The 15174-nt window shown below is 32.3% G+C and overlaps 1 protein-coding gene across 2 annotated transcripts; it reads left to right on the top strand.

The window, feature by feature from the left end:
• Window positions 1-622: 622 nt before the first annotated feature.
• On the top strand, window positions 623-14292 carry LOC110032739 (ras-related protein Rab7-like). 2 transcript variants are annotated; one of them, XM_020736474.1, is made up of 7 exons: window positions 623-863; window positions 1043-1069; window positions 1526-1598; window positions 1800-1946; window positions 2530-2610; window positions 2683-2828; window positions 13865-14292. In XM_020736474.1, the coding sequence occupies exons 1-7, from the start codon at window positions 646-648 to the stop codon at window positions 13926-13928; spliced, it is 756 nt and encodes a 251-aa protein (XP_020592133.1). In that variant the 5' UTR covers window positions 623-645; the 3' UTR covers window positions 13929-14292. The 2 variants fall into 2 exon arrangements, with proteins under 2 accessions (XP_020592133.1, XP_020592132.1); XM_020736473.1 differs by having other exon boundaries at window positions 1526-1625; window positions 13865-14289.
• The last annotated feature ends 882 nt before the right edge of the window (window positions 14293-15174 follow it).

Here is a 15174-nt window from a genome sequence, read left to right as displayed (position 1 = left end):
ATGAAAATCACCTTAACATCCTATTTCCGTTGGATTATATCAAGCAAACATAATAGCTTTTATCGAAAGTCTTCCTAGATATCTCCTTTTCTCGCTCTGCCTTCTGAATAGAGATTTTTTGGAACGGGGATCTGAAAGGGGCTACTATGAAGAGGGACTCTCAAAAACAAAAATGAGCGCGAACACATATAAAAGGATTTATGTACTTGCTTATTTTACTTTATGAGTATGTGTAAGATGTCATTTGTTGTTAAGATGATCAAACACTTTGCTTTCCCAATTACACCCTAATATTTAACACAAATATTACCAAATAAAACTTTAATACATATTTATCAATAACTAATACATAATCTGCTTATTTCTTATAGATTTTTTTTTTCTATTATAATGAATAATTTTTTGCTAAATATGAAAACGCACATCTAATATTAATATTAAGCAAAACATGATAGAATGTTTTTGTATCATATGAAAAAGCACCTGGAATACCCAAAAATAGTAATTGATAGTTATTCATGCAATTTCCATTCATTTTTCAAATTCCCAAAACTAGAAGGTGACAACAAACGTTTAAAAACAGTTGGGATAAGACTGCCAGTTACGAGCAAAATATAAAAACGCCGACACTGTTTTTTAGAGGCAATGAGCTTTTTGGACAGGTGTCCTGCGAAGCTCGAACCCGTTTTGAACCGCATTCGCTGGCGCGCAGAGCTCGTTCGTGTCGCAGCCTCGTCCGTCTGCCTCTTCCGCCCGCACTTCTCCATCGCTCTCGAGTGCGCAACCAAGCGTCTGTTACTCCTTTTTGCCATGGCCTCGAGAAGACGGAGCTTGATCAAGGTCATTGTTCTAGGGGACAGCGGGTAAGAGTTTTGATGTGATGTCTCGTTCTCTTCCTTGATCCCGAGTTTTTCCTGCAATATCGCCTCTAATTTCAATCATTTTTACTTTTTAAGCTTTTCCTTCACCTTATCAATGCATAGTTTTGTGTACAATTTCGATCTCTGCCAATCCTAATTGTTCTGTTTCTTGAAATCTCCAGAGTGGGGAAGACCTCGCTGATGAATCAGTATCCTTGAGGTCACTTTGTTGACCACAGCATTGGCATATGTTCTGGTGGCTAGAATTCGTTCTGCGAATTGTCTAGAGTTTTGATCCTTTTTCTGGGTTTCCGGTTAGGGTTTTCTTTTCCCCTGCATTCATTTGAAAGTTAGGCTGATTCGAAATAATATTTGGGAGCTATTGGTTTCAATTTCTATCGCTTGCAGTTAGAGTTTTAAATTTTGATCTCCAAAGATGATAGAGATGTGTGCTATGTAACTGAAATGTATTTTTGATAGTTTCCCTACCGTAATAGTTTACTAAGAGGATGGCAAATATCTTTCTTGTGCCTTTGATTTTCATACAGTGATATCTCACAATGTTAAAAGGTGTAGTTTTACACCGTTCTGGTCATGGCACTTTCATTTTTAAAATTTTTCCTTCCTGAATCGTCTTTACGTTGATTTCTTAATATTCTGGTTAGATATGTACAGAAGAGGTTCATCCAACAGTATAAAGCTACTATAGGCGCTGACTTTGTTACCAAAGAGGTTCAGGTTGACGACAGGCTTGTAACTTTGCAGGTTTTTTTTAAACGTTCATTTATTATTTTGAAAAGATTTTAATATGCGGCCATCACTTATGGTGGTTGAAGGCAATAACACTCAACCAAGTGGGAAGTAATAGGCTGTACTTTACTAAACAAATATTGTAAAAGCCATTCTTTATTTGAAAATTTTTGTTGCATTTACTCTTAGATATGGGATACAGCGGGCCAGGAAAGATTTCAAAGTCTTGGCGTTGCATTCTATAGGGGAGCTGATTGTTGTATTTTGGTTTATGATATCAATGTTTTAAGGTCATTTGACAATCTCGACAACTGGCATGATGACTTTCTCAAACAGGTTTTAATTCTTTTTAATCATCTTATTTATGCGTCCAATTTTGTACTGGTTTTGTTTTAAAATTTGTTGTAGCTCAATCATCTATTTTCTGCATTCCATTTCTTCCTGATGATGTAATTCGTAGATAATCAAATTCTTACAGTCCATAACTCTTTTCTTTTTCTAGGGAGTTTTATGATGGCTTCAGCTTTTTTAAATTAGATGCAATTAAATTTCTTTTTCCAAGGTTTTGCTTTAGTATGTGAATCATTTTTGGACATCCAGACTACAGCTGATCTCAGGACATTTGTAGTATTATATTTTACCCCTTAACATATTAAGCACATGGTGATAGATATTAGAAAAATGATTATTAACTGACATATGCTGATGAACCCAATTTTCTCAGTTGCTTTCATAAGTTTTTTGTTTTCAAAAGAATGCTGAATTTTCTTCCATTTCTTTGGATGGTTTAAAATTTGTTTTATTTCACTTACCTGGCGTTTCACAGATTTCATGGGTATTTAATGTTTTAATCATTATGTTAGAGTATTATTCTGATTGCATTGGTATTACAAGTTGCTTTTATCTTATTGAACTCCAGGCTAGCCTTACAAAACCTGATAAATTTCCATTTATACTTCTTGGAAACAAGGTTGACGTTGATGGTGGGAACAGCAGGGTGGTAAGATTGACTACAGCAGTGCTATATTCGGTTTATTATATTGTCATTCTAAGAATTTTTATACTCGTTCAGGTTTCAGAGAAGAAAGCTAGAGAATGGTGTGCTTCCAAGGGAAACATACCATACTTCGAAACATCTGCAAAAGAAGATTACAATGTTGAAGCTGCATTCCTTTCTGTTGCTAAGCTTGCTCTAGAGAAAGACCATGATCATGATATGTAAGTTGTGCTCTAAATGTTATGTATTCCTCATTATCTTTATCCTAAATAATTAGAATCATATTTATGAATTATCATTCTTCATTTATTCTTGCTGAGTGCTTTTATCTTATGTAAATCCTTTTTTTTTTGGCTTCTATTATGCGACCTTTCTGCCTTCCATTTTGCTTCTAAATACTTCATATTAATTTTATTTGTGATTTTATTTCCATTTTTTTTCTCTTCACTGCATGTACCCAAGTCTTTTAAGTATACTTTTCAGTATCTTATCTTCAATTTCTACGATCAATGGCTATATATCATCTTAATATTCTCTTTATCATCAACTCAACTTGACAAATAGTGAATTTTCTATCATTTAGCTCCCAAATTCATATAAATTATTAATTTTATTATAGTTTGATAAATTTTCTACTATAACCTCATTTAAATGGTTTTAAAATCAATTTAATTCAATTTGTTTCTTTCTTGTCTCCCATGTTTGTATGTAGAATGCTTGTTTCTTCATATGCCATTATTTATAAAGGTGTTATCAACATTTTTCTTAGGCCAGCCAAATTCTTCATTGGGAAATATGACATTATTGATAAAATGTGAAATCATCATTTTTTTAAGATGGCCAAATTATTCATTGGGAATTAAGTCAAATAATCATTTCGCAATCTATTTATTGTTGTCGTCAGTATTAGGCAAAAATATTTATTGATTTTTGGGGTGATGGGTATGGTCAAGTAGGCTGGGAAGGAGTGAGATTTAAGGTTCTTCATATGGTATTATTGATAAGGGTGGAATTAACATTTTTCTTTAGGGTGACTAAAATATTCATTGGGAATTAAGTCAAATAATCATTTCTCAATAAATTTATAGTTGCCTTAATTATTAGTTAAACAGATTTATTGATTATTTTTGTTTTTTACCAAATTGCCTAACTTATAAAGGAAAATATCAAATTTATGGTGGGTAATTTCCCATCTTGGCTATATGTAGGTCCGCTCCTGCTTGTTGATAGTTGTAATGATGGTTTCACAATTGGAAAGAATTTTTCTTACTACGAAAATTGGTTTCATTATTATCATCTGTACTGAAATTATATTCGACAACTTGTTTTTGTTCGTGTGAAATTATTTTCTGCATTTCTTGTAATTTTTTTTCTAGCTATTTATTCAATAATTAGGTCTATTTGAGTTTCTGATTATATTTGGTCAAAATCCACATCACACTGACACCCAAAAATAATTAGTGTGATACTATTCCTAGCCGTACAATTACTCAATATGCTGTTATTACGGAAACATGCAATAAAAAAATACTTCTTGTTAATAATTTATCACCTTTGCGACTAATTCATTGTGAGAGTTGATCGAACTTCATATTAAAATTCAAAATGCTGTCTTCTTTTTTGGATGCTTATGTAGTAAATAATAGTGCTATTTGAAAAAAGAAATTTATTATAGTAGTAGCAATGTTGACCAAAGTGAGCAATGTTACAATGGTTGTGAAGATGAAGTTCCCTCTACTTTCATTTTGGCATTTTTTGCAGTCGTCTCTCTGTGTCTGCGAGCAAAGGAGAGTTTGTGCCTATACTAGTGAACTATACAAAATTTTTTTCTTGTTTTCATATAAATAACAATTATGGTACATGTTTATTAAAAAAATACTAACGCTATGTATGGCCAACTAAATCGTGATCCCTTAAATCTTCATGCTTTTTTAGAGGGGTCTTTTTTCTAGACCTACTTTTAATAGCAAGCTTGCTTAACTCCGAAAATCAAATAAATTAATAAATTAAATTAAAATAAATAAAACGAATATAAGCTACAAATCTTATGCCAGGTGTTGTAGTCCAAATAATGGTTAGTTGCTGTATGGAAACGTCTTGATACTGTATTTACTAGTGAGATTCTACTATAAATTTTGGCTGTATTTACTAGTGAGATTCTACTATAAATTTTGGCTTTCATCATTGGATTTGAAGGCTACTTAGCTATTTGGAGGTAAATGATATGAATGAATTGCATCCTACTTCAGAAAGAGCATAAAAAAACTATTACCAACATAATATCACACATATGCATTATTATAGGGGAAAGAACGGGGGTGCAAAGTGCCTGCATAGTGTTAGAATAAAGGCGCGCCACCAATAGCATTAGTAGTTGCTAGATTTAACCATTTATTAGAGTGTCACTAGATGGTGCTGAACATGTAAACATTTTGGATACTCTAGCCCAGAGTGCTGGATATTTTGACTCTTTTGCTATAAATATAATTTTTTAGTGAATATACATATAAGTAGACATTTTTTTGCTGGAATCTCACTATTCTTCCAGTTTGAGCTTTTTTGAGTGAAATGTTTGTTGCTACTGTAAATGTAATAAATTTTTTTTAATGCATATTGAAAACTCTAAAATTTACGTAATTTGGGTATTCGGTCTTAAAAGCCCTTAGGTGGATTTATCTTCTCCTGTAAGAGTGTATATCATATTATGAGGGCGGCATTATAAACTAAAAGTAATATGTTAGTTTAATCGTTATGTACACTATTTCATCAGGAACTCAGATTAAATATCTTAATGCCTTATGAGAGTGGATTTTGGGCTTTCTTTTAGAATTTATGTGAGACATAAGCACTAAGCATCTACTGTTGGAAAATGAAGCTTATAACTTGAAGTATTTTCAAATCAGCTTTTTTACATATTGATAAAAATTGGAAAGTGTCTGTTGAAATTTATGTCACTATTTGTCCAATATTTATACAATCCTAAGAGAGCTTATAATAGGAAATGTGCAAAATCAAGGATTGAAAATTTCATATACAATTAATTATGATAGGATAGCCCACATGAATTGTTGTGATGATATCCATGATCACATTTATCAATGAGGTGGCAAGAGACTAAACAAGTATATGAGTTAGAGGTGCTGGCGAGCGCTACTTTGCCATTAACAAATTTTGGAATAGTTGCTAACATGTGCTAGTTGGGAGCAGATAGCTAGCAAAGAAACAAGTTGGGAGGAAGTCATTGTGAGTTTTGGGGGCTAGCTAGGTGTGGTGCTGGGCCTAATTCCAGGGCTGGTTGGATTGATTTTTAAATAATTTGAATATATTTTTCTACACTTTCACTTAAATGAACGAATGGATTTATTCATTAGAAGTTTAATTGATAATTTTTAAAAGATTGGCCCTAACAATCTTTTGGTGTGAATGCCCGCAAATAGTTTACATTGTGATAATAAATGAAGTGCAAATCAGATCATTGTCAAACATCTTTTTATAACAATCTTCATCAACATCAATAAGCTTAATGTGATCATATTGCAAGGGACTAAATGCAATATTAATGGATGATTAATTAAAACTAAAAGCATCGTAAGACATTTTTCATTTAATTTTTTAAATTTTTTAGTGTAATTTTTATCAATAATAATTCAAAGATTCTCAATATCACAGATCCAAATATTGATTATATTGATCATATCTTTTAACTTCTTCAATTTATAAAGCTACCTCCCAAAAAGGTGTAATATTTTAAACTTGACCTCATGTCATGGCTATCTCCATGTATACTTTTTCTTCCAAATTATCATTCTAGAAGGTATTTTTTTATATTAAGTTGATGTAGTTCTCATTCTTTATTAACTGCTACTAAAAAGAGAATTCTAATAGTATTACATTTGTAACTGGTGTGATGGTCTATTGGTAATCAATTTGATAGGCTTGAATGAACCCTTTGAATCTATCAATATCCCCATCAGCTTTGTGTTTGACGTTGAACACCCATTTGTACCCAACCGACTTCTTATCCTGAGAGAATTTAGTAAGAATCCATATATCTTTAAGTTTTAGTGCTCGAACCTCTTCTTTAACTGCTTGCCTCTATTCTGGATTTTCAAGAGGTTTATGAATGAATTTTAGAATCTACGTACTATCAAGATTAAAAATAAAATTTTTGTAGGATGAGGATAGCTTCCCATAAACTACAAACTCTTGAATTTGATATCTAATGAAGCTTTCTTTATCACCAGCATCAGAAGAGGATAGGGATAACTCATGAGTACTAGACTCTTCCTTACCCAAAATTTTAGGTGAATGTGGAATCAAGCTTTGGTTTGAGCTGTTATGTCCTTGTAATGTAATTTGTCTTCCACCTGCTCAATATTTTTCTTCTCCTTATGTACACATAGAGTTCTTTGTTATGGACTTTAGGTTGCGTTGATTGCATTGGTTGGGCATCCTCAGTCATGATATGAGAGCTAGGTTTAGTTGATGGTGATGACTTGCAAGTTTCATCAAGTACATTCTAAAATTGATGTTCATTTGCACTCTTCTCCTAAAGATCAAATTTGAGATAGTGGATTGATTTTTAAAAGATATGACATCCATGAAGTTGTTGTATTTGTTGGTAATATGAGAGTGGTATTTATACCTCTTTTGTTGGTGGCGTACCCAAGAAAAATATTGTTGATATATCTAGGGTCAAGTTTTTACAATTTTGGAAATAGACATGAACAAAAGATACACACTCAAATATTTTAAGTGATATAGTAGACAAAAAAAGCTCAGATGTGAGGATAGGTACCCATCAAAATATAAAGAGGTGTTTTAAAGTTAAGTATCATGCCAGACATCCGATTTATAAGATATGTTGCAGTAAAAATGACTTTCCTTCAAAAATATTTTGAAACTTGATGAAACATCATAATTGAATGTGATACCCAAGAAGATATCTATTCTTTATCTCAGATATCCAATTTTATTGTGGGGTATCAATACGTGAACTCACATGGATGATTTCATTTTTTGAATGATGGGATCCAATGATGGAATTGAAATATTTCTTTGCATTATCAGTTTTGAGGATCTGAATTTTGTATTGTAATTGAGTTTGAATTATGTTGTGAAAGGTTTATAAGATTTTGGCTGACTGAAATTTCTCCTTCATTAGGAATACCCAAGTATTTCTAGTGTGATTGTAAATAAATGAGACAAAGCATCTAGTCCCCCTTAGGTTTTCACCTTTGAAAGTCCCCAAATATCACTGTGAATGATTAAAAAAAGGCGAGGGTTTATACTGGGTCGTGGGATAACTATTTCTAATGTGTTTGACAAATTGACAAATCTGACATTGATAATAACTAGGGTTTTTATGGATAAACAAATGAGAATACAACTTTGCAACATAATTGAAATTATGATGACCTAGGCGACAATGCAATAACTTAACTTTTTTTTTTATAGATATAGAATCAACAGACTAAGAAATTTGAGGTATAAATAGAGGTGAGATCATCTGTGTGTTGAGAAAGATATTTTCCTCAAACCAATCAGCTTCTCTGAACCCACCACCTGAAATTCACAATAGTGTGCATGAAATTTAGTTATACATTTCATATCATGAGTAAGCTTACTCATTGAAATTAAATTACAGTTAAAGTTTGAAACATATAAAACAGAGCAAAAAATAATATCCTGAGAGAGCATCATATCACATTTTTCAGTAATTTTTTTGTTGATCAATCTACAAGTTTGATTGATCTAAATGTAGAAGCCTCCTGATAGTTAACTAGAGTATTGATGTCTCCGGTCATATGATCAAAGACTACTGAATTTATGGTCCAAGTTCTAAATCTCCCATTATCGAAGCCACGTTGTTTGTGGGTTTTTCTGAATTGTCTCTAAGGAGTTTTTTTAGTACTTCAAGCTATTTCTTGGTGAATGGTAAAAATTGGCGTCTTCATCTCGTACTTTTTCATAAACCCCATGTTTATTTAGGGTTGTCTCTAAGGAGTTCTAATCTTGTGATTTTCACAGAAAAATGTCTACTTAGTGGTAAATTTATTTTTTAAATATTTTAAATTTATTTTGAAAATTTAAGAGCTTTTTTTTATTAAATGAAACCCTCCGATTGAAAGTTTCTATACATGATCATTATCAGAAAATAGTTTCACTTTATTATTTTAGACTTCATGAATTTTGTGTGCTTACGTGCAGAGGATTGGATTATGCTTGTCATGTCAACTTTAGTTTTCATCAAAAGGAGGATCATATTAGTTCTCTTGAGAGCATGCACTATTTAATACTCTTAGATGAAATTTTGAAAAAGAGAATTTTTTTAATCTTACATTATGTACATAATTTTCAAGATTAATTAAACTTGCTTCTAAACTTAATTTATGCTTGAACAACATTCTCTGACATTATTTTTTTTTTTAATATACCTGTCGAAGCACTTGCAAATATTTTTAGTTTATAAAGTTGAATAGCTTATGAATATATTGTAGTGCTTGTCACAACCCGACTCAGAGCTCAGAATTAACCAAGATGGAAATATACGATCTAACAGTGAAATTAAACTCTCATATTTATTTTCTATAACTAATTATTAACAAATGAAAGAGCCACTAATTAAATTACAGTAAAACAGTATATTTAAATTTACCTTGTTACCGTTTGTCTACGTCTTCTATAAACATTTTCTTCTATCGTTCATCTTTTAATTAATTAATTTAACCTAAAAAGTTAGTTTAAAAAAATAACAATGAGTTAGACAAGCAAGTAAATAGACACACTCATAAATTACAGTAATACAAGAAAAAAAAATATGTCACTTAAGTTCTTAATAAACCGATATTAATATTTGAGATGTTATCAATGACTCTTACAATATCAATTGCATACCAATATCATTTTATATCTTTGTTGTCATAGGAGCACCGTCTAAAATTTGTATCATTTAAGGTACTTCAATATATTTTTTTTTTCTTTATAAGTGTACTCGTACCTTAGTATTCTCCCACTAGTACAATAAAAAGTGACTTCATCATAATCAATCATACACAGAGAAGCATATAATAAAAATATTACGTTCTAATAACAAATATTTCATTTTCATATGCATAGCAGTTAATATTCTTTTACGAGATTGAATGATAATTTAACAAAACTGAGCACACATGTCATTCTTATAATATGAACAAAATTCAATAGAACTATAAATCATGTGTATGTGATATTATAACAATAACAGTAAATGCATTTGGTAGATAAAAAACAAAATATTACTATAGTAAAGGAATATGTGTACTCATCTTGATCACTGATGATTATAAATGTTCTCTTCACTTATTTCCAGTGAAAAACCTAAAGCCAAATGCATAAAAAATTATTAATAATTTGTTAGATGTTAATTTTCTTTTTGGAAAACAATTTCCCTTTATTTGACATTTTGATGTATCATATAAAATTAAGTATTTTATTTTTATTATAATCGTTATCTTCATTTAACAATTTAATCTTAGTAAAATATTGACAATAAAGTTGGCTGTCCTAATTTAAATTTTTGTTTACTTTATATATATATTTTTTATTATTAGGCTTATAATTATACATACATTTATTTTTTGTAATAATTTATTATTAATTAAAGCTTAAATGCATCAAATTCTATCCATTCTTTTTATGAAATTTCTTTAACTTAAAATCTGATTTAATTAAAAATTACAATTAATAATTACTAATTTATATTATAAACTGTACATCAGGAATGTGCCTACATGAAGAATAATTGGAGATAAAGAACATGGATTATTCGTGTTAACAATATGTCAGTCTCATCGGCCAATCAAACGAAGAGAATTGACAGCCAACGAACACCTCATAGCCGCATCAACACCAAATACCCAATAACATCTTGAAAATTAGCAGTCGTCCAAGATGAGGTATTATAGGCACATAGACCGAAGGTAGGCTGCTTATCGAATTACAATGTCAGAGATGAAATAATCCTATCTTAGAATGACGTGTTTTCACATTCAGTCTCCACAGAATGGGTGACCGAGGACCATTGAAGAAGACCGAATGATTTTGGGTTAGTAAAATGAATCAAGAACGACCAAATGAACTCCAAGCAACCAAATTGGACAGTTACAAATGTGAAGCAGCGTTCAAAGCAGTTACAGAAGCATAGCAGCACAACATTTGTTATGGGGTTGGAATAAATGACATTAAGTTATAAATGTATAAATGTAATGGTTCATTAATTATAATAATGTTCCCCTCTTTAAGAAGAGACAATCATGTAACTTACAAATCCGACCTATGAACTATAAATAGAGGATGATTTTCAAAAAAAAGGGGGGACTTTTTGAGGAAAAACAGAGTTCCCGCCAAAATATAAAGTGTTTAAATCATTCTTCTCACTTCTTTCTTCTGATTACTCTATTCATTAGGCGTGATTTACAATACAATTTATGATCCAACATAAACGAGTATTATAAAGTTTCATACCATACGGTTCGACCTCCCCCCTTCCCACACACATTCCTCCCTTTCTTCGTACAAACGCTTGTTCCCCTCTTCCCATGATCATCTATAACGAATGCTTAGAGCATGGTCGCGATCATCTGAACCGAAAGCTCAGGGCATGTCGAGTTCCTTCTTCCTCTGCATTTGGCGCTTCTTGCCTACTCAAAATTCTCGATGTTGATACCCCGTACTTCCTTTGTATGGCAGCAATGCACAGGAATCCTTAGAGCACGAAAGAGCTCCTTCGATCGAGGTTCGTTACCGACGTCGCCTCCTCTACTTGTCATCGACATCGTCACTTTTGCTATGCTCGAGCCTCACACGCAGGTGAGTCACAACCTTCCTTTTCCCCCCTCTCCTCTGTTCCCTTCCCTTCTCCTCCTTTCTTCTTCTTTTGGACTTGCCTGGCTTCCTCCTACGTATCGTTTTGTAGAACACAAGTGACCTCTGAGTTCCCAACTGTTCGATTCCTCTCCATTCTTTAACTGCCCAACTCCTCACTTCTTCTCCTTTTGTGCATTTCCTCTCCTTCTCAGTTCGCCTCCTTTCTTCAGTTCTTTGTTTCGTCTCCCTCGAACTAAGACGGGTCCTCCGAGTGCATTTATCGAGTTTGAATAAATTTAAATTTCAATATTATTTAAGCCTGCACAACAATCTCAAACGTCACATTTAGACATTTTAAATAAATTAGGATCATATACAGGCAATTAGTTGATTTCAAGCAAATCTACGCAACATTCTTAGACCACATGCTAAAGCATACACTGTATTAGTCATAGCACATGTGGATTATTTTTTTACTTCAAGTTTTAACTTTAACTTCTCTTTGCTTGTATGTATTACGTATTCAATGGAGATTGAGACGAATTAAGGCTCAATTAATATTTATCATGTTGTGAACAATTAATATCTGAAACACCTTATTTTTTAAATGAGTCCTTTGAGAAATTTTTTATTTCTATAAATAGGAACTCTCTAGTTTGTTTTCATTATAAGTTTAGCTTTAAGTTTGTGCATTGAGAGTTCTGAGTTTTATGGAAGGTTTGAGTGGAATTAGGAGGCTTGATTTTACTCGTAGGTGAATTTTCACGTCCGTTGTAAATTCCTTGTGAGTTCATTTTCTTTTGTTCATCTATGAGTTTTTCAATTTGTTGTGATACAACTTATATTTTATTTTGAGTCCTTATCGAATCTTTATTTGTATTTTAAGTCAGATTTTAAATTATGTTTTAAATCAAAGGTATCATTTCAATTTTATTATAAGTCCAATCTTGGTGTCTCCCTTGCATCACCAGGATATTAGGTCTATCCACCATAACAAGAAAGGCATGTATGGTCGGTGTTAAGGGACACTACAGTCATAGTGTTCTCATCTGCCGCACTTAGAAATACGCATATGGGTCTTCAAACACCTGCATGAAAATTTACAATATTATTTTTCACCTTCTTAATTACAAGTCGTACATGTATTTAAAGTTCCACACAAGTAAACACATTTCCCCCTCTTCTTAAGTACAAGTTGTACGAATACTTAAAATGTCACACAAGCGCGAATATTTCTCCTCGAGTATAAATCATACCGATACTTAATTTTCTTGTAATCACACATGGAATGCTTGATTTGTATTATAGACGAACATGTGATGACAACGACGTGAAATATTCAAGTTTATTTTTTCTATTTTTCTATTCTTTTTTTCTTTTTGTTTTATTTTTTCTAGTTTCAGTTTTCTTTGTTTTTTTTTTTTATGCTCTCTTGGCAGAGAGAGGAAGCGAAGATGGTGGCGATGCAGTGATAGTCTTGCGAAAACGGGCGGTAAGGGCGGCATTTGGGGTGAAGGTCGGCGATGGTGGTGGCAGAGGTGGGCGGTGGCGTTGGATGTTGGTGATCAACCATAGAAAATAATCAACATCCTAATTATCAACATAGTTATTAGTTTTATTAATATTTTTATTGATGATTATTCATTAAACAATAGAAAATAATTGGGATTAAGGATAATAAAGAATGAGAGACTGTAGATGCAACTAAGGACGTGTCACCCTTTTAATTTTTTAATAATAATTTTTTTGTTGGTTAAGTGTTAACAATTACCTTTACTTTTTTCACATAGCAATGCAATCTTGTAGACTCTTAAATTCCATTTGATAACAGTGAACTTAGCCTGATTTTATTCCTTGCCACCAGTCTTTTCTCATCGCCCTTTTTCATGTAAAGCAGTTGTCAGCAGTGATTATATAACAGAGTTCCTAAATATCAGCGGGATTCCCCTGGTATGAGTAATCTCTATCATTTTCTCGACCATCAACAGTTCTTAGAATTTTAACGTGTTTAAAGAATTGCCTTACATGCCATGTAAAAAAGTAGTAATGAAAAGGAATAGAAATAACCAATTCCGTGATGCAAAAGGATCATTTTTATGTAGGCAGGAACTAATGCATAGATTCACATGTCATCACCATCATCTCAACTATTAGGGGTGAGCTTCATGAATCCTAAACTTAATGGTGTCTACTGAATGTTGCAGGAGATGCTAAATTATTTTTTCCTCATCAATTTGAAAAGCTCTATCCATGTTATATCAACAATCGATTTATTTATCTGTTTAAGGGTCCAGGTTTTTGCTGGAATGCCCAATTCATCTCTGAAACAATATCATTTTAAGGCTGTCTCAAGATTATTTAAGAATTCAATTTCTTTGGATTTCTGTAATTCTATTTATCACGCTTGCAGATACTTCCAGACCATCCCAGAGCCTGTTTCACTACAGGAGCCAGGAAGAGGATGCGCCTGTTAGGATGCTGCTTTTATTGTCAAGCGTCGCTATCCAATTGAGTTATAATTTCTTATATGATTTTTTCTTTTTTCTTCGTTACTGGATGCTGGATGGAGGGCAGCTGCTGGCTCATTCCTGACAGATTCTATCTGATTATTTGGCAGGTTTGGCAGGTTTGGCAGGTCAAATAATGATTGTTGTTTTTATTATGATAATGAGCCTCTTTGTAATGCAGAAATAATTGAGCACTCGTTAACATCTTAAAGTTCCTGTGTTATTGAATTTTATTGTGCTTGTTGTATCCAGTCCTATATTGAGTGTCATGGTGATAAATATTGCAAATCTAGCCACCGACCATATTATGTTTCCTGTCGTGCTTTCTGATGTTCCTCTACTATCAATTTGTCCATACTTTTGTCCGGGCAGCCATGGGATCTCTATTTTCTTCATTTCGGTGAAGTTGGCGTTTTTTAATTTGATGTTGTCATCTGTTATGCTCGCAATGTTTTGGGCACTCAATTGAGTTTAACTAATCTCTAAAGCAAAAAGAGTTTTTATTTGGGTACTAGTCTTCCTTTGGGGACTTTATGGGACTTTTATTTTATTTATATTTTCATTTCAAAATAAAATATATTTAATAAGTTAAAATGAAATATATGTATTGTGCAGCAATAACACCATGGATTGGCCTATTAGATCTATCAACCAGTTCAGCATGTCAGCCCCATCGACAAAATCGATCACCCGATTGGGCTAGACAGTTTGGTCAGATTGACAAATTAATTTGATTAGTTGTTTGGTACAACATATTAGATTGACTTCATTTATACTTCGATACACGGGCCTTATTTTTGGTTATTTGGTTATGTACTCTATTCATATATTATAAAATTAATTAATTTATTTAGTAGTGTTGTCTATAGCACATTTTGAGTAGGCTTTACCAATAAATAGAGGTAACCACATGAGGTATAGGGCTGCTTTCATGAGGAATGTCCAAAAAGAATTAACTTGAAGAGCTGAAACCCTCATAATCACTTCTTTAGAGCTTCAAAAATCACGAGAAACTTTTTTTCTTTCCCCTCCAGTCTCTCTCTTATTTGGTTCATCTTCTCTTCTTGCATAATTCTTTCTTAAGTGATATAACTGACCAAAGGAAAATAGGTTAAGATTTTCATACCTCTTTTATATTGTTTTTAATGATATTGCACTTTAAAGAAAGATATTTTTGATGTTTTGTTGCAGGAATGATGAATTAGGGTCAATG

Source organism: Phalaenopsis equestris, unplaced genomic scaffold, assembly GCF_001263595.1.
Source record: "Phalaenopsis equestris unplaced genomic scaffold, ASM126359v1 Scaffold001017, whole genome shotgun sequence".
Taxonomy (NCBI): Eukaryota; Viridiplantae; Streptophyta; class Magnoliopsida; order Asparagales; family Orchidaceae; genus Phalaenopsis; species Phalaenopsis equestris.
Note: the sequence above shows the minus strand (reverse complement) of the source record. Positions and strands in the feature narration are given on the sequence as shown.